The sequence below is a fragment of the Glycine max genome, chromosome 9, assembly GCF_000004515.6.
Source record: "Glycine max cultivar Williams 82 chromosome 9, Glycine_max_v4.0, whole genome shotgun sequence".
Taxonomy (NCBI): Eukaryota; Viridiplantae; Streptophyta; class Magnoliopsida; order Fabales; family Fabaceae; genus Glycine; species Glycine max.
Window position 1 is genome coordinate 2,784,143 of NC_038245.2, and position 24,029 is coordinate 2,808,171.

Genomic DNA, 24,029 nt, shown 5'->3' on the forward strand with positions numbered 1-24,029 from the left:
TACAATCTTTCTCTACAATCAGTAAAAATAAAATCTCTTTCTACCATTTCAAACCACAACTTTTTTTACCTGTTATATCTTTCGATATATGTTTTTTTATATCTCTATCTACAAAAACTATATTTAATATATTTTTAAAAGAAATTATATCTAATTAAGTTAATTAAAATGTATGTGAAACTGTTAATATTTACCTTTACTTATAAAAAAATTAAAAACAATCTTATAAACTTATAACATGGAACCCTATTCCCCTTGTTTCACCCAACCGGTTGCGGGTAAAATATCTCAACCGTTTATTATAATACACATATATCTAACGGTAAAAGATCGTTGTGGTGACTTCACCTTACACTCTCGATGTATTTGCAAGTTTTGAAGATCTATTAAAATTGACGCGAACACGAAAAGACTAGAAAAAAGGGTTAAGAAGTAAAAGTTTGGTGTGAGGTGTGAGTGTTCTGCACGCACCGAATCAACAATAATTTCTCAAACAGCGTTGTAAAAGGTAAACGTTTTGTCCATATTTCTTTTCTCAATTCCGTGTTTTCGTTGTTTTCGTCAATCTGGTGTTTTGTTCGATTGGATTTCATTCGCAATTTTCGATTGTCGATTCTTAGTCGATTGAGTTATTTTCTAAACATGTGTTTCTTACGATTCTGTGTTGAATTAAATTAATAGTTCTTGTACGTAGCATAATGTTGGATTTAAAATTTCAATTTTAGTGTTCTGCAAGTATTTTAGCTCATGGTCCTCCAAACCCTAGATCGTAGCTTTTAACTTTGATTGAATAGTAATTATGTTTTATTTTTATTTTTTTTACCATGTGTATGTTATATGATATGATATGATGGTGTTTTCTGCTTTTATCCTTTTATTTTGTTAGGTTTTCTATGGCGTAGAAATTTTATTTGGACAGATTATCTGTGCCAATTATGAATGTCCAGGTGGGAATGAGTAGCATTGAGTTATGCAGAATTTGAAACTAAACAGTTTGGGAATTTTGAGAGTTATTATAGTTGGCTTTTGGGAGGATTTGGGTTCCAGTTGTTTAATTTTAATTAATTTCTTTTCCCCATTGTTTGTGTGTCTGTGTGTGTCAAGTGTCTTACTTGTTAATGACTCAACTTACTTGGGTCAGAGTTTGTGGTCAGTCATGTTCATCTCCAACTTTCCCTTTGAAATCAGCTGTTGCTAACTTCAGCCCAATGGTTCTGGATATTGAATTAAGAATTCAATTGCATGATTTCGTTTATATTATTTCTTCCCAAAATCATTCAATTCTGTTTCTGTTTACAGAAACACATTAGACTAGGCAGATAACTATGGCTGTACATTCTGATTCGGCTTCATCCGAGAAGAAATCAAGCAATGGAGTGAATGAGTTGCTGACTTTTAATGCTGAGAACATGCAAAGCAACATGAAAATTATCTATTACAGGTTTGGTTTGCCTGCTGGTTATTAATACTATTTTTTTAATTTTTATTATATAAATATAGCTTGAAACATTATATTTGGACCATGGAACAGAAGGTTTTTTTCTGGTAGTTTTTGTATGGATGAAATTGTTTGATTCTATCTTCTTGAAATAGTCATCTGAGTCCATGGTATTAGATGTTAATCACTCTTACTGAAAGGAGAAATAGGGGTGGGAGTGGGGGCGGGGGGATGAAAACAAACTCCTGTATAATGTTGTCTAAGGCTTACAATTGAATCTTCATTTCTTTGTCTCTTTTGCAGCCGAACATTTTTATCTATAATTGGTGGAGTTGTTGCTGGTATTTTGGGATTTACAGGCTTGAAAGGATTTGTGTTTTACTTACTTCTCATGGCATTTACTTCACTTGGGCTCGTGGCCAAAGCAAAGTTTTCCACCCACACATACTTTGACTCCTGGAATCGAGTGCTACTTGATGGCTTTCTGGGTGGCCTAATGGTAGGTTGTTTATGTTCATTTTATCTTTTTTTGGGCATAGCATGTATGGGAGACTCTATTTTTTCATGAAATAAATTAGTTTGGATAAGATAGGTAGAGAGACGTACACAAATAGAGAATAAATATCATACGAAAGAAAGGCACATCAACAATTTAGATTTAGCCAAGCTTATGAACAGTGTTGTAGAGACGTACACAAAAATAGAGAATAAATATCATATGAAAGAAAGGCACATCAACAATTTAGAATTAGCCAAACTTATGAACAGTGTTGTTGAATAGCTGCCATGGTGGAATGGTGTGGCAGATTTTTTGCCAGACTTTTTGTTATATTGAAATTTTGGGAGAGGTCTATATATTGTCCTGCTGGTCTTATTTGACCAGTTCAACTTTTGATCATAATATCTATGTTGGGGTTTTTTTGTTGTCGCTCTATATGTTTTTGTGTGTGCACTCTTGAATGTGATTGTGTTCGGCATCATAACTTTTCTTTTTTATACTTCTGCAGTCGTTCGTGCTGTTCTGGACGTATCCTTCTCTTTTATAATACTTTGGTGGTGGAGTATGACTGAATTTTATTTAATTCAATGCAATAAAATCTGTTAAAAATGGAGTACCTGTTTGTCCACTACTGTATCACCTGAGAGTAATAGAGTAAGTTTTTCTAAATTTAACGAGAACTTAATATATAAGTTACTAGTATGAAAAATTTGGAGTTGGTGGTGATTTGAGTAGATTTCCTAATTTCAAGTTTTAGTAACTGGAATAACCTCCAAATGCTTTGAGTAAACTAGTGGAAAATTTCAAATTTCTAAATGGTTATCTAGACATTGGTTTCCCCAGATTCTGGCATCCATTTAAAACACAACCTAACAATTTAACTTCCTGCATGCATCTCTTCTGCTTGAAATTTTTGCCATTATTTGTACTTCCTTGACAAAAATAAAGATTTGCCTATGACATTGTTCATATATTTTGATGGACGGAATGTGCAAATGTTTCAAGTGAAGGTTATTTTGACATCCGTTGCTTCTGTTGATCCTTGCCAGAATGCAGTTACATCCACCAGTTACCAGATAGCTTTCATAATGTTCCCGTTTTTAAACTATTGAGATTTACTATCAGAATTTTGTCTATTTATGTATTATTTAAAATAGTATCCCAAGTGGGAAGGAGGCATAATGTCGTCCTTTATTTATGGCTGTCAGATTGGCCTCTGGGATATTGTTCTTGAAGTTTGCTTCCTGATATAGGTTGTAATTTTGTCAAATTTTAGTTTAGGCTTATTGCACTTTTAGTATTTTAGTCCCATTATAACTAATGTGAGTTCAATTCGGTAAATTTAATCTCTTAATTTTATTTATTATATTTAAGTTTTTCATTATTTTCTTTTACTTAAATCTTGGCTTTTTACTAAATGAAAAATTTATAACTCACTAAACTAAACAGCATCCTACGATGATAAAACTTTGATTGCCACAAGTACTTGCTATAGGGCATGTTTTAGCATGTAAAAAAAAATGAGCTTGTTTGCTTGCCAGAAATTATTAATCATTCTGCGACAGTGAAAATTTGAAAAGATGTCATTAAACTTATTTTGGTATAACTAAGGTATTTGAAACTTTTATTTGACATTCAATTGATTTTTCTCCCATTAGATCATCATATTTTAAGGTAGATTGGTAGAGTGATATCTCTGCATGCAAGTTTATGTTCGAGTGAAGTCAAATGTCAAATTATTTGTATCAGTTGGCTCAATGTTTTGACCGTATATGTTGGACCAAAATTTAGGTGACAATATCTTGGATAACCCATACTACATAATTTGCGCCGTTACCTAAATATTGCTCCAAGCAATTCGATCTGTTAAATTGCATAACGAAGGTGGTTTACTTTTGTTAAATTAGTTTTTTTTTCTTTTAATTTATATTTTAACTTCGATTTGATTCTCTAGTTTATTTTAATTTGATTTGATTCTCTAATTTTTAAAGTCAATTTAATTTTCTAGAAAGAAATAAAAGCGTACGATAACGCCCAATTATATAAGACAATGGAGGACAATCTTGGTTAAAATTAGTTTTATGTTTTAACATGTGCACTTTAAAACCAATTGAGATTTAACAATAACCGACATAAAACTATTTAAAACTGATTTATCTATCAAAATATCACTAATTATATTTATCTGTACAAAAATAGTCATTAAATTATAAATAAAAGAAAGAGTGGAAGAAAAATAATATAAAATTGTGATATAATTTTATAAATGTACTGAGATATTTATATATTAAAATATATCCGGTACTAAAGCTACGAACATAAAAAGTTTAAATAAAAAATGACCTACTTTTATATTATTAATGTAATAAATATTTTTTTCAAAAAAGCTTTTTATTTACATAATAAATTAATAACAATGAAAAAATCTATTGGAGAGTATCACGTACTATAATAATTAAAAAAAAAATCTGGTGAGTGGAATTTGGGGTTAACACGTGTTAAATCATGTTTCCGTCATGGACACTTAACAGATAATGATATGCCCCATATCCATGACTCTCACAGATAAAAAGAAGACTAATAAATGCTTCAACATCACAATTGAAAGTGAAATTCCAAGGCAAAATCAAAGCAAAACAGATAAGAGAAAAGAAAGCTTGAAGAAGAATAGAGGATGTCCCGGAGTTGGTGGTACACGTCAAGTTTCCGGTGGCCGGTGTTGGACTTGTCGTATTTGAACCCGGGTTGGAACGTAGAGAGTGTTATTCAGTGGAACTTGTCGCTGGTGGATGACGTGCTATGGGCCTTAATTACGGGCCTTGAGTCCATTCTCTTGCTCGCCATGCTTTGCTACTTCTTCCTCTGCTGTGGTTGTACTCTCTAATCCTCTTTTTTTTTTTTATTTCACGGATTTATTTTAGTTTGTTTTTCTATTTCATGGATGAATCGTAGTTATAGCTTAAAATATTTTCTAAGGTTAGTTGTGTCGGAATTGTATCTATTTTATGTGTTATGGTGTGCTGTGAATTTGTGATCACTCCAATAGGATCGTCCAAACGCTAATTTGTTCCTCTGTTTATACATAGATTTTTTTTTAAACCATGAGTATCCTCTACTAAAATGACGAGATATAGTATTTAACATATTATATCTATGACTTAAATTTGAGACCTTTATTTGAGTTAGATTCACTTGTTTGGTGTTTGGTGATTCCTCTTTAAAAGTAGATGATATAAAATAATAAATTATATTAAAAGAAAAATACCCATCTTATTCAATTTTCAGCGACAAATATTTGAAACAATCATATCATAAAAAAAATATATATATACCAAAAGGATAAAGCGTTTTCTTTTTATGAGTTTCAGTTTTTTTTATCGTTTAATATTGTTGATTGTTATATCTGGTTTGGCCTCTGGGATTGGATTATGATTTCTTTTAAAGTATCACACCCATGGTATAATAGAGAAAGATAATGGTAAAGCACATCAACAGCAACACGCCACCTTACTTGAAAACGATGTAAGATTTATTTTCGTCAAAATCATATTTTTAAAGACGGAATTATATGGGGGTGTATATAGTACTATTAGTCTATTATTATTCTAGGATGTACATCTTTTGGTAGAATAAAATATGAATTTGGTTTCTCTAGACATTTTAAAAAATTAATTTTAGTCTCTAGTAAAATGTTGTTTACTTATTTAGAATTTCTATTAAAAAAAGGAAAATTATGTGTGTTTTTATCTGTGATAGCTTGAAAAAACACTTTTCCGTATTTGTAATGTAACATTATTGGACATAGCTTTGGTGTTTATCTACTAGCTAAGCTCCAAGTCATAATTACGATTACACAACACTTATAGATTCTTTGATGATTTTTCAATGTTAAACTCAACGAACTCTTCACTCACTGAAATTTTTTGCGTTGAAGTTGAAAGGTGGTAAACCAAACTCTGTCGGCCACAATCTTGTCTGTTATCCAAGCTGCAAAATAAAAGTTCTTATAATTTTTATATTTGATCCGTGTTCTTTTACAAACATTTTTTTTACTGAATTCATACATATTTTTTTATAGAATAAATTACAATAATTATTTATAAAGTTTTGTAAAATTATACAAACTTTTCCTATTTTTATCTACGCCTGCACTATCTTTTCTTACTCTTTGAAAAATATACACTGACATTGTTATACATTAGACTAATCTTTCTTAATTGTTTCAACAATATTACACTGGGCTTTCCTGGAAAGAAGTTTACTATAAATGTTAAAAAAAATAGGAGTGCATGTGTAATTTTACAAAAGTTTAGATATAAATAATGCAATTTATTATTATTTTTATATTCTTTTGATAAATGATTATTTTGATGCTACAATGTGGTAACAGGTGATAATGTATTTGAAAGAACAAAAATTTTAATTTAATCTATAAATGTATAAAAAATGATATTTATGTCCTGACCTTAAATTTTCATGAAATTATATTTAAGAATCAATTTAATATTAAATTGTAATGTTTAGAGATCATGATCAACATAATTGTTACATTTTTGAACATTTAAAAATTAACTTATAATTTTTATTCTTTTAAAAGGCTGAATTATTATCAATTTATCCATTTAAGAACCAAAATATTTACTATTTTTTGGGAGGGGAGTTAGACAACTTATATGTAATTCTGTTCAAACCAGATAGGTAATAAACTTATTTAATGTAATTATGTATTCAAAAACTTGAACTCAACATCACTTATTAAACTAAAATTAAAATCATCTTAGTCCAATTAATTTATACACTTAATTGATTTTACTCTATTTTTTTACATAAAACAATTTTGTATGAATTAGATAACATCATCTAATTGACAAAATTTTCTCAATAAACATTTAACCCATTATATACTCAGATTTGGACTCAAGTCCCCTTAACAAGCTAAATCAACTCTACACGCTCAATGATATACTTCATATGTTTTTTTCACAACAAGATCAAGAAACAAATAAATAATTTTTATTAAAAATATAAATAGTATATTTTCAGTATTTTATAATTTTTATATATTTAATGTTACAAATTTAACATAATGAATCAATTAAAATTTCGGCAAATATAATTTATCAAACAATTGTTATAAAAAGTAATGTTTTATATGTATAATAATGTATAATTAGATAATAATATAAAAGTATTTATACTATCAATTTATTTAAATTAAATTCTAATTAATTTTTAACATTTGTTGAAAAGAAAATGATAGTGTATCACTGTTTCAAAAATAACCGAAAGATGCATGTTAAGACGTTAACATTTTTTCTTCCCTCTTTGTTTTTTTTTTTTTTCCTTCAAAAAGATTACAAATGCCATGAGACGAATGAGAAAATCCACAACAGAAGGGGGAAAAAAACAGAGGAAGAAGACAAATAAGAAGGTATTGCTATTGCGATTGCTAAACATAGGTTGCAATATTTCTTATTGAGAAGAACGGTCCCGACAGAAAATCGTTTCTTTTTTCGTTTTTTAGAAATTCGTATAACTGCCTTATAGTTGTTTTCTTTTCTTTTCTTTTTTATTATTTTCCTTTTCAATTTTAAATCGTTGAGTTATTTTTGGGTTTAGCAATTTTGGGGAGTTTTTGCCAACTTGCATGGAATTTGACTCTCCAACCTCTCGTCCTATCCGAAGTGACGTCGTTTTGGACCCTCCACCACCGTTTCCGACCATTTACACTTTTCTGCCGCCGCCACCCTCCACGGTGCTGCTTCCGTTACCTATCAACCCATCACTTTTCTTTACAATGGACAATCAAAGGTCCATTTCTCTGTTTCAGGTAAACCTCTTTTTTTTTTTTTGGGTTTTGAAAATTTTGTTGGGGGTTGTTTGAGAATTATGTGAAAGTTACGACTTTTTTTTCTTTTTGGGTTTCATTATGTGCAGTTTATGGCTGATGAAGGACTTGTTCCATGGCTAGAAGATTACTTGTACGGACTTGGCATAAATATCTATGCAGTAATAATATCCACTTCTCTTAATTCTAATGTCAATTTTGGGAACCTCACTCACAATCATATATGAATCATGTCATGAATTTATTGCTATCTTTACATATATTTTATTATCATTTTCTCACATGGTTTTGTTTTGTTTGCTGAGGGTACTCAGGGATTTTGTGACCCTAACCCTACAAATATGTTGATAATGAGAAAATGGAGTCAAATGTAGTTTTCTATTGGGGTTTGCATCCTAACAATAACTTCAGGGACATTGATTCGGTAAAGAGAGAGTTCATGAAGATTATAAAATGGCTATGAAGGTTCTCCTGGGAGGACACAAACTAGTCTTTGGTGGAAAAGGAACTAGTCTTCCCTATTGCCTTATTGGCCATATGACACGTAGTGGAGAGGCTTGATGCCTATGTTCTATGTAATATAGACCTGTATATTCTTTTTTCCCCTTCTCCCTCTTTTTTTTTTTGCTCTTCTAACTTCAGTAGGGCATAGGTTTATATAGGATCAGCTGAGTGATGAGTAGTCTTACAGTATATTGAAGAAATTTTTTGAAAGTAAAAAAAGTTATGAGGGCTTGGGACATGTAAAGTGAATAAACCCCATTTTACCTTTCAAAGAATAGAGTTAGACAAATCAATGATTAGTAGTTGGCTTGGTTGGTAAGTTAATCACCGCATGTTTCTTTTGGCGTAATCTTTGTTAAATAATAGTATTGAGATAAATCAATAATGGCTCAGAAAGAATTGACACAATTTTTAAACGTGTTTTGGTGTCAACAATCCTTACTATTATTCTTCTCATCTACTCTAGTTACATCTAAAGTTTGTTAGTTTGATGTGCGAGTTATTTAATTGACATGTTAGCAATATGAATTTCTCAGCATGAATTCTTAATGACCACATTTTTCTCAACATGAGTTACATTTTCTTTAAAATATCTTAAAATTATTTAAGTTATTACTTGAATTGTTTTAAGTTATCTTAATTATTTAAGTTATTATATTTAAATATTTCTATATTCCAATCTAATTTTATAACAAAAAATGGTAGAACAAGGACTAAAAGAAAAGGTTAAAAAGTATTTTTGGCATACCTCTACTTTTCATTATGCATCAAGACCAAGGATTGCATAGTTTGGTATTCTTTAAGCATATGGGTGGTGTATTATGCAGGATGTCTTGAATGGCAGGGTGTGGGTGGTGTATATAAAAGGAATCTTTGCATGAAAAGAGGGTGTGAGAGCTCGAAAAGATGGCATGGATTTTCGAATGTACCTGGGTCCTGGGCGATTGGGCCAGTTTTGGGCACAACATGTGCTTGGAATTTTGGGTTATTTAAACTTGTTAGAAACACGCACTAAGTGCTTCAACTACCAATTTCTTTTATTTTTTAATTTTAAAAATTAAAATATAAAATAATTAAAATATGTCAATAACTGTCATATTTGAGGAGTTATTTTTTCTAATTACTTTTTGATTCAAAGGTATTTTTTAGAATTAGTTAGAGAATAAAATGATGTAAGAAAATATGTACACCAATTAGAATAATTATCTTTTGTTAATAGATATAGATAAAAACATTCGTTTGCTTCTAAACAAACCTAACCATCTTTTTTATTATTGATTACAATTAATTTTTAATTTATTAGTTAAAGGTTTACCCATTATATGTAAATATTTTAGCAAATTAGATATGTCTACAATGTAAACATAATTATTTTAAGAAAATATCATGCATAAAAATAATCATTTTATTTTTTAACATAAAATATATAAAAAATTAAATAAAATAAAAATATTTAAATTTTACAACCCCTTTGATAATGCAAAAAAGGAAAGCATCCCATTTTTATAAAGCATCTAATTAATTAAGTCTTTTTTATTTAAACCAAACAATGGTGATTACATTTATTAATTGAGAAGTTAATATCATCGGTGGATCCGTGGCGCAATGGTAGCGCGTCTGACTCCAGATCAGAAGGTTGCGTGTTCGATTCACGTCGGGTTCAATTCTTACTTTTTTTATGGCTTATTTAAGCCATTTTTTGACCTTTCACAAGCTGGTATTCAAATTATGCGGTGAAACAGCATACTTATGTAAAATATTCTGAAAGAATGTGAGATAATTATATTCTTTTTCTTACATATTGTTTTTTTAAAAATACGTGTATTTTGAATATCTTTATCAAATTAAATCAACATTTTCTCATTCTTTAACTAGTCATCTATATTCCGTAAAAAAAACTAATCATCTATTTAAAGTTTAATTATTATTTTTTATCGAGAAATTTTAATAAATATTAGGCATAATTAAATTTGTACAAGTTAAGTAGCATAATAATCTTTTGTAAATTACATTAGATTTTGAAAATTTTCAAGTTTAAAATAAAATATATTTTAGTTTTTGATTTCCAAATACAATTTTAAAAAATGTGTTTGATAAATATGTAGTTTAAATAGTTTTTAACTTATTTTCAAAACATTTTTATAATTATTTTCAAAATCAAGAAAAGGAATTTTATAAATTTAATTTTTAATTTTAAAAAAACACACACTCTTTGCATTTGGCAATGACTCCTCAACTTGTCATCAACACCACTAATGTTACATCCACCAAGAAAGTTGTAAGGTTACCTTATTGATGAACAAAAAAGAAAAAAAATCATGAATTTAAATCTTCTCATTAACAAAAACAAATAACTAACAAACTGACATTAGTCAATAATAAAAAAAAAACATCATTGACACTAACATTGTCATTGCCACAAACACTATCACCCCAACCATCATTTTTGTCATTGGTGTAATTGTGGATGTCAATATAACATCTCGATCGAATCACATAAGAATGAGAAAGGTAAAAAGTTGTGCAAGTATGACATTATACACTTAAAAATAACTTAAAGGAATTGATTGGTATTATTCATACCAACAAGATACATATACTTTTCAATAGCTCATTATATAAAAACTTCATAATTAAATGTGTTTGATTTAAAATAATTATGGGATGAATGATCTTTTGGGAAGTTTTCCGAAAAACGTGTAAGGGGGAGACAAAACAACTTAAAAGTCTAGTGTTAATTTGTAAGGATAGTCAAAGATCTTGAAAGCCACCGAAGTAAATGTCAATGTCTTAGAAAGAACAATCTATAGAGAGTTTTTGACTAATGGAGGGTTGTGGCCAACAAAGATATTGAGTGAAATATCATCGTGTAAAATGTCCTAAAATGTGAGTTGTCGAGACCTCAATAATCTAGAGCATTACAATTGGTACCATCATCATTGTAGTTGTGATTGTCATTGGGTCACTACCATACAAAATGATCAAAAATACTTTTAAATTAATTTTAATAGGATAATAAACTTTTAAAATGAGTTTATTTTAAAACTAGAAATTAAAGAAAAACCAAAAAGTGACAGAGGAAACATAGAAGCAAACTCCAAACCCTAATCTTTGTGTTCAACTTCTTAAAGCAGACCCTCGTGGCCCTGGTACCGATATCATAGGCCTAACACTAATCATGGTTGATGTGATCAAAGCCATACCAAATGAAACATTAAACAAAATCAACGAACTTCTGAAGGAAGGTGGGGAAATTAAAAGAAAGACTGAAGTTCATGTGTTGACAACTATAAAGTGATTTTGGAAGGTGATGTACAACAAACTACTCAAGCTTTGAAACTTGGAGACCCAAGTTTGCAAAAGATGGAACAAGTGATTAATCTATTGAGGCTACTTCTTGTGAGAAGAGCTTCAGTGGGAAATCATGGCTCACCAAGGAGAACAATTATGCATAGTGATGTGGCAAATGTGACTAGAGCTATTGTTAGACTATTGCTCTAGGTATTCAAACAAATTATGTACCATGAAATTTTATGTTGTTGGTCCCAAAATAAAGTGTCATTAATAAATCGTCGAAATATAAAAGGATAAGAAGAGGAATCATTGTATTATACAGAAGTCTATAGGGATTGATGTTATTGGCTTGTGTGTTGTTGTTCGATCATGTATTTTCTTATATGCTAGTGTGATAAGGGTTGGACAAATCAAAACACTTTAGAGATATAGGTTTGTCCGTTTTTCATGTTCAGTTGTGGTTTAATTAGGATGAAAAAGAACTCACTTTGTTTAAAGGTGTTTTTCGTTTATCTTTTTTCCTGTAAACACGTAAATAAATTTCTAAAAAATTTAACAATAAAGAAATCATTTGTTAAAAATGATAAACTCTGGCTTGTCTCAGTCTTTGTAAAATACAAATGTCAATCAATAATATTATTTTAAGATTAATATGACCAATGTTTATAATTTTTTTAAAAAAACTAACGTAAAAAGTTTATATTACGAAAGACTGACATATATTCTATGGAAAAAATTTAAAATGAATTTGGAATTTCACACCCTTCCCCCGCTCCCAATTTTTAACCAAATCAGGGGTCAAAGAACAATAAACCAATTTCATAATAGTTGTCAGTTTAGGGCACTCAATACCAACAGTGGATCCGTGGCGCAATGGTAGCGCGTCTGACTCCAGATCAGAAGGTTGCGTGTTCGATTCACGTCGGGTTCAAATCCCCCTAATTTTTTATCATTCAAGCCATTTTGACCTCACTTAAGCTTATATTCAAATTATGCAACACAAATGAAAACTTCATTCTTTTTTTTTCTTTCTATTAAGATAATGAACTTCACTTTACGTAAGATACACTCAAAGATGGTACATTGTTATAATTAAATAAAGATATATGGCGTTATAGTAGATATTTTTTTTAGTGTATTTGGTATATCGTTAAATGGGTAAACTTAAGACTTGGTATTTTTTATGCATATACTAATATATGAATTATTTTTATAAAACTGAAGAGAAAAAAGAATTAAGTTGGTTGCTTGCTGTTATAAATTATCTCGGAGAGTTTATTGAAATAAGTTAAGAATAACTTATAAACACAAATGTCATCTTATTAGTTAAAGATTAACATGACTAATACTTATAATTTTAAAAAATTATAGTGAATTTTTTTTATATTATAAAAAAAGACTAACGCATTCTATGGTAATATTTTAAACCTCGGTCAGGGGATCATAATATTAATTAAGCCATTTAGAGTAGCTGTTGGCGTGGAGCGACATTATGTTGCCACGTCTGGAAAGTTTCCATTGTTTTCCTTCTTATGATCACACAAGAAAAATTCTCAATTTCTAATAATGAAATTCAATTTAAATTTTTTATAATATTTCAAAGTTTAATCTGTGTAGGACGTAAGAATTGCTTCAATCAAAGAAAGTAAACGCCCAGCACGAAACTAGTTGCAAGGGAGCGGATAGTATATGTGGAGTTTTAAAATGGAATATATAATGAGGATAATGGGTTTTTATTATTTAAAACTTTATGAATTATAATTTTATTGAGTAAAAAATGAGGATAATGGATTATTATTGTTATTTAAAACTTTATGGTAATTTTTATTAAGTAAGTTGAATATTTAATTAATAGTGATGCACTCTATTCTAATGAATCAAAATTTTCAGGGCAGAACTTAGTGTATGTTTAGATACTAATCTTAATTGATTTTAGTTCCCAAAATCATGGTAAATAATTGAAAAATCAAAAGCAATAAATACTTGTTTTACTGGCACGGTAAACAGATAAGCGAGGTGTAGTCACGGCACATTTCAACTAAAGACACTCTTACTTTTTTTTCTCTCTCTCTCTCCCTTGTGGTTACAAGAAGCATGTTACAACTTGGAAGCAAATAAAATTCTTCAATGTAAAAAGAGGGTGTATATGCAAGACTCTATGTGCTGTGATTGTTACTCGATAAATCTTTTTATGACTATTTTTTAACCTTAAAAAATAGGACTGTTATTTCACTTAATCATGGAGTTTTGTTAATATACTTCCTTGACTCTTTTAGTTGGACACATGACTATCAGACTCACCCTTAATTTCTTCATGCTTACACACTCGAGATTATTACGAAGTTATGTACCCTCTTAATACTCTTGTGAGACACATGACAACTAAGTTTCTCTTAATCTTTTCATGTTCATGCACTTGAGATTACGAGACTGTGTATCCTCTTGATTAGCTAGTAAGTCACTAACGAAGATTTTTTAGTGGACCTCGAAATGAATGTTTATTTTATCCTTATAAGATAGACTCACCTAAGAATATTGAATCAGTCTATTATAACATATCCTTATATATATATCAATGATTCAACCTAGAAGAATAGATTACACTTAATATTTTAATATTTTGTGCTAGGTCTCTTTCCTTAAGGTATGATGGTTGAATAGTTAATGAATGGAATCACATTTACTAAAGGCAAAACCATGGTTAGAAGGGCAGGCCAATTTTCCATGCACAACAAAGAAATCTTCATACAAGATTTCTTACAATTTTTGGTGCACACTTCCTAAGCGACGGTAGAGCTAAGAGCTTAATATTATACTTTAAAGTTTCTCTTATTAAATTAATTGTTCCTTTTAAATAAGACAATAGCTTAAATGTGTTAGAACTACCAAGAATTGAAACTCTCAAGGAGAGAAGAACACGACAGCGCCGGTCGTTCTTGTTAACTAGCACATGTCTTTGGTGCGCTAGTTGATGATTCTGCTTTGATCTTTGAAAAAACAGAAGAAATTGTTGTATTACACATAATCATGGGGTGGTTGTTTTAATGAATGAAATCTGGCTAGTAAAACAATGGTCGTGTCTGTCTCAATGTCTTGGGCCATCTCTTCATTCTTTAGTTCCAAAAGAAGGGTTCAATGAAGAGAGCACAGTCTAGAAAGTTCTCAAATTTGGCATCTTGTGGTAAAGTAGGGGACATAAAAAGAAGATGTGGCATTGACCAATAAAGCCAAGTGAATAAGACACCCGTGAACCAAGGCTGGTTTAACCTTAAACAACGTGTAGAGCCAAGGCCAGCCCATGGTTAAAGACAATCAGCAAACAACAAACCTGACAGTTTTTTAAGGTAAAAACTAAAAACTACAAAATTCGCATAAGCAGAGAAATAAAAACACCGACAATAACATTTAGGGGTACAACTATTTTTCCTTATTTCCATTTTTTAGCACATCTAACGATTTATTTTAAAAAAATAATATTTGATTTGTATGGTGTATAAAATTTTAAACTAATAATAATCACGTATAAAAAAGGAAAATTAATATCTAATCTAGTGTCACGGAACACTTTAACTCACTCAGGAGAAAAAAAAAAGCATAAGAAGCATGATGATCTATTAACCAGGCGAAATATAATCGGTAAAATCCTAAAGTTTTTACACCAGAAATTCTTAACACCTACTTTATATTTTTTGTTTACTTCTCTTTCCCTTTTGTTTACCCCACTATACATTCTCTGTTCTCATGTGAGGTATATACCCCCCTAAGGGCTGTCAAATGATCATGTTGTGAACCTTGAGTAGGAGCCAAAGAAAGAGCCTAGACCATTATCCATCACAAGAGAAAAATGAGGAGGATCCCAACCAGTGTGTCTTCTTTTGCAATTCACATTCTTCTTCTTCTAGCTTCTATTTCTATTCCCTTCACACTATGCCAACCCTCTTTCCCATGGAAAGATGGGAACGGCGATTTGGTAGATCAAGTGTGCAAAAAGACACCCTTTTATGATCTTTGCAGCTCGATCCTTCACTCAAACCCTCTAAGTCCAAAACCTGATCTCAAAGGGGTGGCTCTATTAATGGTGAACAACATTCTTGCAAATGCAACTGACACACTGAGTTACATTGAGGGGCTGATCAAGCAGACCCCAGACCGTGAGTTGGAGCAATCCTTGGCTTTTTGTGCTGAGTCTTATATCCCAATTGTCAAGTACATTCTCCCACAAGCTGCTGATGCCATAAGCCAGGGTCGTTTTGGCTTTGCCAGTTACTGCATTTCTGATGCTCTCAAAGAAGTGAGTAGCTGTGACAAGAAATTCTCTGGTGCTACACAAGCACCCTTAGGTGACAGAAACGACATTGTGCAGAAGCTTGTGAATGTAGCTTCGGCCATAGTCAAACTACTTCTAAAGGGCTGATTCCATAGCTTCTAGGCAGCACTTAGTAGTTAGTACTAGTTGTATTGTAGTACTCTTAATGAATAAACACAGTTAGATGTTTCATTTTGTATAATGTATGATGATTCTTCACTGTATTAAGTGTACTGTGCACTTTGAAGCAGCTCTTTGTTGACGACCACTCTGCTTCTTCACTAACAATTTGTGGTGTAAGATGCATATGAATGCAACTCACACAAGACAAAAACCAAACCATCACGGATTTTTAAAAAATAAAATAAACATCACCATTTTCTTTTTCTTTCTCTTTCGTTCATAATTTGGTCCTAAAACCAAAGCCTTTTAAATGATCCGTGCAGCTAATATCAGCTAATATGTCATAAATAGGTGATAACAACATATCAAAGTGACCATGTTTACTTTGAGTACATGGACAAAAATTGTGTCAAATAATTTCCCAAGGAATAAACCTTTAAGTGAGTTGGGATTTGAGGAAGAAGAAAATTAGCATATAGAGCTTCATTCGTCCAGAATTTTCTTCTGGCACAGAATAAGCTGCATGTCACAAAGTGTCAATATCCTATCTATCCGAGGAAGCTTCGTATGAGAGAGGAACCTAACAAACCTTTAGAATCAAGAGCATAGTGCTCCAGGCAAAACTGGTCGCTTCCTGTTTCTTACAGTATTATTTAACGCTTAACCCTTTTATTCAACAAGAGAAAATGAATGGGGGAGAGTGAGCGGATGCAAGGCAAAAGTTGCTTTCTTGGATATGCAAATAAGGGAAAATAAAAACGTACGTGATTACGTGATTGAAGATATAAGATTGATTAGATATATAAGAGTGATTAGATACTTAAAAAAATATTAAAAAAATCACAAATTCAATTTATTTTTATTAATAAAAATTAATAAATTAATAAATAATATTTTTTGATAAAAAAAGAAAAAACTATGTTGCTCATGAAAATAGGGAGATTTCCTTTTTTATCAAGAAAAAATGTTTTCGAAATACTTAGATAAAAATATACAAACAACTGCTTTAGTATTTTTTGGTAGAAGTTAAAAATAAAAAATTTAAAATGCCTTGTTATAAGTTATTTTAAGTTTAATCAAACGTCTTTATTGACTCTTTGGGTCTTTCTAAATTATATTTTTTAGAATTATGTAATGGGACCTGACAATGATTAACAAAAGATTTTTCTGCAAAAAGATTGAAGTGATTCGAAATTTTTGAGAAACTATCTTTATAATTAATTATACGTCTCAAACTGATTAACACAGGTTGTTCATCCTTATTTCTAGCCATTGATTTAAAACACCTCCAAAATGTGTGCACTTAAGCATGTTAAACGTCTGCAATTCGAAGTTGAACTTTTCTTTAATGTCACGTGTTGGGCATCACATCTTACAATATCGAGAGCACATCTGACACATTTCTTATTAATTCAGAGTGCCACACGTCTTATTTTCCTTTCTGGCAAATGTGCTTATTGTACGTAAAATATTTGTGACAAAAAGCACATAATTCACATACCAGTTGTCTTAATGAGAAAAAAAGACACCAGAACATAATAAATAGAATCATAGCTAGCTCGTGGACTTCAAAAGCAAAATCTACAAACTCTATTTCAGGGAGCATATAAGCAACAGAAAGTTGCTGAGGAGGTGAAATGTAAAGTACACGTGTTTGTCAAGGCAATGAAGAACGCTAAAAAGCACCTTATGGTAATTTAACTCACCCCCCAACATTGATTAATATATATACATAAAAGGGGATAAATTACCAACATATAAAGAAATAAATATTGTGAAAGTCAAGACAAAGAGTTAGTAGGAGAAGCAAGGGAACAGTATGCCATCTTTTCTTTGTTAAATACAGGCAATGACATTCTTTCTTTTCTTTTCTTTATTTTATAATAAAAGTGCATTAACCTGAATCTCTCCTCAGCTTTTCAGGCAAATCTGAACCCGCTACCTGCTGTACAAAACTGCAAGGTAACAAATAAAATCAATTAGCAAAATTGATATTATGGAAAATCTGAACCAGTAATGTGTTTTTATGAGGTAAAGAAAAGGAAACAAATGAGCCAAAGGAGAGAGTTTGAAATAATGTGTGGCATGAATTTGAACTTACGTGTGAGACTCTGAACCAGGAGCATTTGAGTCAATTGCAGAAGGATTGAGTTGGTAATGAACTGAAATTAAACCATCCTCTGATTCACCTGCTGATACAGGAGATCCCTGGAAACTTGCCACTGAGGTTTTACCAGATGACATGCCTGCAAAAGGAACGTCTAATTAAAACAAAAATCAAGGAAGCTAAACTGTGCTCATTGGGAGTATTTTGATACCATCTTGCATACTACATTACCCTATAATTCACGCCAAAAGTAATCGGTGGTTGATTAATAATATCATGAGAATTTATACACCAAAAGTTAAGGTATTATCAAAATATAAATGAAAGGAAACTGAACCACTGATAAGCTTATTGCATTATTTGCAAGCCTTTTGCCCACAATTGTAAATACATCAAAGAAAGAAGTGAGCTATTTATCCGGAAAGAGAAAGCAAAATAATGATCTATTTATCATAATTCTCTCAGGAACTAGTTGGAGAAAGATTTTGATCTACAATAAGCAGATTGACCCAGAAGGAGCGAAAAGTGGTAAGAATGTATTAAAATAATAGAAGCAAACATAGTTAAAATTACAGATAAAAGCTAAAACCAGATCTGGTTAGCCAGAACAGAATAATCCATGAAAATTACATAGATAAGGAAACAAAAGCATTATAATGTATGTCAAACATAACAGAGTTTTAAAATGGAAGCTTTATCATTATTCAGCAAACATATAACTTAGGTACTAACAAAATTTTGGAATGGCATAGCTTATGAAACAGAATAAGTAGGCACATGTAGCAATGAAAATGCTAAGTCCCTATATGTTGTAATGCAAAGATTATAAAATAAAATGTAATATCCTTGAAATCTACTTTTATCCCAAATGTTACCTTGGAGTATTATCACAACAAAGAAGACAACAGTGAAAATCATAGCCAAAAGGCTGCTGGCATTGGAAGATGATGGTGCTGATGATTTAGCAATTTTCATCTTCTTCAAGGTTTTCATACGCTCCATCCTCGCGCGCTTCAACATGGCAAGTTCAGATATCTCCCTGATTAGCTTATGGTCAGCTGCATCCAATGATGGAGCCTTTGGGGGTCTTGGAGGTTTGGGAGCCTTTTTATTACTGGCCTTTTTCCGTTTCTCCCTCACTGGGGTTTGTTGTGCACGGTTTGCCGAATCTCTCCCCATCATTGGTTTGTTTGTTACTCTCATCACATCCGCATATACTTCACTTAAACTTGGTTCATTGCAGCATAAACTTGGCCCATCATCACCTTTAACAGAACCTCCAGCAAACCCACCAGAAACCTTAGCAAATAATGCCTTTCCTTGTTTTGCACTGCTAGCCGTGCTAGGAGCAGAGACTTTCTTTGAATCATCTCCAATTAGTGGCAATCCACTTTCAAGATCAAATTCAGTAGCCCTATCCATTGCACTTCTATGATCCATCCCAAACTCACAAAATCCTAATCCAACTTCTTGGTTGTTATTATTCTGTAGAATTTCCTCCAGACTCTCTCCAGAAACTTAACATTTGTACTCAAATCATCATACAAAATGAACTCCTCAACAGATGTTCAGTACTAAGGGTTTAATTGATCATAAATCATCAAGAAGACAACTTGCAATACAACTCAACCCCAACTAAGATATCTTCTATATGATTGCAAATTACACAGATCCAGACAATAATAAAGTAATGATAAACCACCAAAACTTTATATTTTCTTTCCTAGGCTCTAGTTACCCCAAGCACCACCACTCCTCCAAAATTATAAAAAAAAAATGTAATCCCAGGAGCAGACTGATTCTGCACACCATTAGAGACAAAATTCAATCAGTTGAACCTAACCTAATTAACAATCTTACATGATTTTCCCTCTAATACTTTTAAGGGTATGAAAAAAAAAAAGAAAACGAAATTCTACAACTTTCCAAAAGTCCCTATTTCAAACTTTTAAACAAAACAGACAAAAATGTGATCATCAAATCTTAAGATAAAAAGGAAGAAACATAAAACCCTTTAGGATAAAAAAAAGAAAAGAAGCGGGGGCCTGGGGGATAATCAAAGGAAGGAAAGCAAGGCCAACACATAAAAACAAACTAACCCCAGAAAAAAAAAAACATATTTATACATTAACACCCCGCATTATATATATAAACATATACTGCAACGTGCAATCACATATGATTATAAATGGGTACCCATGAAACCGAAGAAAGTCAACAACTTTAAAATAGGCACAGCCATCACAACAACAATATAATACGAAGAAGTAAAAAAGAGAACAACAAAAAAAAGTTGCATACCTTTGCCGGAAGGGGAAGGAAGGGCAGATCCAATGGCGAAAGAGTTTGTAATGTAATAATTATATATTTATTTGTTTGTTTATTACAGAGAGGGAGGGATGAGGGAAAGGAAGAAAGAGACAATATAGATAGAGAGAGATAAGGGAGAAATGGGAAACCAAAATTACAGCAAAAGAAATTGAAGATTTGTTCAAACAAAGATCTCTATCTATCTGTTGATTTGATCATGGTATGTGCTACCTTAAAAAATGGCATATTTATAGAGCGGAGATTGGGGAGGTGATGTAGCCATTATAGACAACACTTGGCAACAGTTGGCAACTCCCAATTTCACACCGTGGCCCCCCTCCCATCCCATGTACTGTTTTCTGTCTGTCCTTTTTTGTTTTCACTTTTTTCCCACTCAGCTTTGCCCTGTGTTATGCCATTTTTGAATCTATATCGTTAAAATTGATTTCAAATTCTTCCTTGTCATCTTCTTAAAATGCTTTTATTTACTTTATTTTGTATGGTAATATTTATCTATTTGAAAATTAAATTTTTTCTATGTTTTTAAGATAATAAATATTTTACTTTTTATTAAATACAATTTTTTTTGTAAAATATTAGGAAATTTTAGGAAAGAATATAATATTACTCATGATGACAACGATGTTCATAGTACATTTTTTTATTTGTCTTTGTAATAATGTATAATAAATATTACTACTGGATATTTTTTTATATATATTTTAAGATATTAACTATATTTACTTTTTCACTTAATTTTTTTTATAAAATATTAGAAACTGTATAAAAAGTGGTATAACTTATGCTAATAAATAACGAATCTTTCAAATTTGATTAAAAACAATAATTATATTAGACAACTTTATAATAAAACACATGACGTTTATCACCTATTAATTGTCAGATTTCTTTTTTTTATATCTGCATTTGAACCCGGTTCATTATGGAAGGGACTTCAATCAACTAACATATGAACCAGGAATGCTAGTTATCACATAGTCAGATATCACGTGTAATTTTAACATATTGAAATATTCATATATTGAAATGTCAATTATTTTACCAATTTGGTCGTTTGATTTTCATTGATTTGTTTAATAAGAAGTCAGTTTTATTGACATCCTCAACTCAGGCAGTAAATATCTCGTTCATTTACGAGAGGGATCCAGAAGGAGAAAAACAATACATGAAGTTTATGGGGTTTCCACATACCTCATGTGCTTTTTTCTCTTCTACTAGAACCCCAACTCAGGTGACCACCCATGAATCGTGATTAAATTTGATGAGCAACAAGAGAATAATAATTGTGTGCATCTCAATAAAATGTTTGTTTTTAAAGAATCCAATATAATTATTACTATAATGTATTTTGTTGTTGTGAGTGAAACTAAGTTTGATACATTAATCTATAGTTCGAATATTATGAATACAAAAATATGATTAGAAAAAAAAAATCATTATTATAGGCAATTAATTAAGTTTTTTTATAGAAATTATTGATTAAGAAAGTTGTTAAATATTTTACATTAATATTATGATTAAAAAAACATCCCACTAAGCATTATTTTTTTCGGTAGATGAAGACAACAAATATCATTAATTTTTTTTAGAGAAACATTAAATTTAAATTAATAATATTTATCAATAACTTAACCTTATGAGATAATATTTATCAATAACTTAACCTTATGAGATAATATTTATCAATAACTTACCATAAATAAATTAAATTTCAATTTTTTCCTTTTGTTGGATATTGCGAGTTGAGCTACTGTCGATGTGCATGTGATTGTCAATCCTTTAAAAAAAAAATGCGTGCTTTATAATAATTGTCAACGTGATCGAGAAATTTAATAATTGGATTCACGAAGCCACATGAAAAATGGGCTTTATTGCATGTCCACCAACTCATTCCACAAGGCTATACATAATTAAATGCTCAGTATATCCAATGCACTTTTTTATATTTTAAATATATTTTTTATTACTTAAAATTTTATATGAATTTTATTTAAAAAAATAAACTTAAATGAAATTTATTAGATGAAAGATGTACATTAAAAAATAAGTTTAATATTTTTGTTTATCCCCCATAAATATAAATAACTTTAGTTTTAGTTTTTTACCAAAAAAAATCTTGTTTTATTTTTAATAAGTTTTAAAAAATTTAAAATAATTCTTTTAGTAATACAACATGCATGTATCTAAACATCTCACATTACATGTCACCTTAAAAGTAATTATTGACGGGACATATCTACATACATAGTATGTCATATTGTAATTACTAAACTAATAATAAAAGTTATTTTAAAATGAAACATTTATGAGAATCAAAATAAAAAATAAATTAAATTTTTTCATATTTATAAAAGCTAAAAACATGTTTAAACTTAAAAATATATATGAAAAAAAAAACTAGTTTAATTGATTGAATAAAGTTTGTAAATTGTTATAAACCTCTTATTATCTTGATTTTTATAAATAAAAACTTAAAATATTTATATATGTTAAAAAATAGTAATAAGATATCATATCACAAGAATGAGATGATACCTCAATTACCAGAACTGATTCAATATATGTAGAGTTCTGCAGCTCTACTCTACATGTGGTGACAAAATGTTACTCCCTGGACTTCAAATGGAGTAGTGAGTATGGTACTATCTTAAAAATAGGGATTATGGTTGACTTTAATGGTATGCGGGACTAGAATTAATCCATCCCAATTATAGATATAGTGTTGAGAATAAATATGTATATTCAAAATCTAATTTATCATGTTATTAATTTTAGTAAAAAATTATTTTTTATTTTATTATCATATTTATTGTTTTATTAAATTGTTAATTTGATAAATTTTTAATTAAAATTAGAGATTTGTTATCATGATAGAGATTATGATAATGAGAAACAAATCCTTTATAATTTTAATCTAAATTATTTTTTATCATAGGATTATTGTGAATAGGATACTAATAATAAAGATAGATAATTAATATACATGTAATAGTTTTATTGGATAAATATTAATAGATCTCATTTATTAAATTGCATATATAAATGATGTAGATGTGGATGTCATAATTGAATTGACTCAATTGATATTTTAGTTAATATTACCTTGATATGTCAATAGAAAGTTCTCAAGAATAAATATAATAGTTTTCTTTGGTCTGAAATTATCATAGTAATTAACAAGTTATTTGTTATATTTTAATTTTGAACATCTAATGCCTTAGAACACTAATTGAATGAATATTGGATATGATTAAATACTTGTAGAACTAATGATTAATCAAGAAGGAATTCATTAACTCTAAGTAATAAGTTTGAGTTCTATGATAGAATTAAGACACTGGTCACAATATATTGAATGAAAAAAGGAAAAAAAAAAATTCTTAAGTCATTTATTGATTAAATGTGTTAGTTTATTAGAGTTTGACAATGATACTATACTCTAGAGTTAATCTTAGGCTATAAATGATGAAAGGAAAATAGAGCATTATTCTTCTATTGATTCTTGAAGGAAAAATATGTTATTTCTTACTATCCAGATGCTAATGAGTGTTTTTAGATGCCCAGCTTGATTGATAAATT

The 24,029-nt window shown here is 30.1% G+C and overlaps 4 protein-coding genes and 2 non-coding genes across 8 annotated transcripts; 5 read left to right on the forward strand and 1 right to left on the reverse strand.

Moving 5' to 3' along the window:
- Positions 1-414: 414 nt before the first annotated feature.
- Positions 415-2,955, forward strand: LOC100306269 (uncharacterized). Its single transcript, NM_001249353.2, is given in 5 exon segments — positions 415-508; positions 1,300-1,441; positions 1,742-1,937; positions 2,446-2,465; positions 2,886-2,955. Coding segments are annotated over 4 exon segments (363 nt in total). The 5' UTR covers positions 415-508; positions 1,300-1,325; the 3' UTR covers positions 2,917-2,955.
- Positions 2,956-7,191: 4,236 nt separating this feature from the next.
- On the forward strand, positions 7,192-8,724 carry LOC102660689 (uncharacterized). Its single transcript, XM_041005341.1, has 4 exons — positions 7,192-7,368; positions 7,557-7,767; positions 7,875-7,946; positions 8,100-8,724. The coding sequence occupies exons 2-4, from the start codon at positions 7,585-7,587 to the stop codon at positions 8,157-8,159; spliced, it is 315 nt and encodes a 104-aa protein (XP_040861275.1). The 5' UTR covers positions 7,192-7,368; positions 7,557-7,584; the 3' UTR covers positions 8,160-8,724.
- Positions 8,725-9,880: 1,156 nt separating this feature from the next.
- TRNAW-CCA (transfer RNA tryptophan (anticodon CCA)) lies at positions 9,881-9,952 on the forward strand. The gene has a single exon. It is a non-coding gene; the product is annotated as a tRNA-Trp (tRNA).
- Positions 9,953-12,442: 2,490 nt separating this feature from the next.
- TRNAW-CCA (transfer RNA tryptophan (anticodon CCA)) lies at positions 12,443-12,514 on the forward strand. The gene has a single exon. It is a non-coding gene; the product is annotated as a tRNA-Trp (tRNA).
- Positions 12,515-15,401: 2,887 nt separating this feature from the next.
- LOC100527840 (PMEI-like domain-containing protein) lies at positions 15,402-16,178 on the forward strand. The gene has a single exon (NM_001251338.2). It carries the CDS (start codon positions 15,428-15,430, stop codon positions 15,995-15,997), a length of 570 nt encoding a protein of 189 aa, NP_001238267.1. The 5' UTR covers positions 15,402-15,427; the 3' UTR covers positions 15,998-16,178.
- A 1,401-nt stretch (positions 16,179-17,579) lies between these two features.
- LOC100778592 (uncharacterized) lies at positions 17,580-20,785 on the reverse strand. Of its 3 annotated transcripts, none has more exons than XM_006586818.4 (4): positions 20,421-20,785; positions 18,995-19,920; positions 18,114-18,258; positions 17,580-17,967 (listed from the first exon to the last, which is right to left on the reverse strand). In XM_006586818.4, exons 2-4 carry the CDS (start codon positions 19,557-19,559, stop codon positions 17,907-17,909), a joined length of 771 nt encoding a protein of 256 aa, XP_006586881.1. In that variant the 5' UTR covers positions 19,560-19,920; positions 20,421-20,785; the 3' UTR covers positions 17,580-17,906. The 3 variants fall into 3 exon arrangements, with proteins under 3 accessions (XP_006586881.1, XP_006586882.1, XP_003533137.1); XM_006586819.4 differs by having other exon boundaries at positions 18,995-19,576; positions 20,421-20,746; XM_003533089.5 differs by having other exon boundaries at positions 18,995-20,746.
- Positions 20,786-24,029: the final 3,244 nt, after the last annotated feature.

Coding starts and splice junctions, on each gene's coding strand:
- LOC102660689 (XM_041005341.1), top strand. CDS start 7,585: ATGGAATTTGACTCTCCAACCTCTCGTCCTATCCGAAGTGACGTCGTT. Junction 7,768..7,874: donor GGTCCATTTCTCTGTTTCAG/GTAAACCTCTTT, acceptor CATTATGTGCAG/TTTATGGCTGATGAAGGACT. Junction 7,947..8,099: donor TTGGCATAAATATCTATGCA/GTAATAATATCC, acceptor GAGGGTACTCAG/GGATTTTGTGACCCTAACCC.
- LOC100527840 (NM_001251338.2), top strand. CDS start 15,428: ATGAGGAGGATCCCAACCAGTGTGTCTTCTTTTGCAATTCACATTCTT.
- LOC100778592 (XM_006586818.4), bottom strand. CDS start 19,559: ATGGATCATAGAAGTGCAATGGATAGGGCTACTGAATTTGATCTTGAA. Junction 18,259..18,994: donor TGTTGTGATAATACTCCAAG/GTAACATTTGGG, acceptor TTCCTTTTGCAG/GCATGTCATCTGGTAAAACC. Junction 17,968..18,113: donor CCTGGTTCAGAGTCTCACAC/GTAAGTTCAAAT, acceptor GTTACCTTGCAG/TTTTGTACAGCAGGTAGCGG.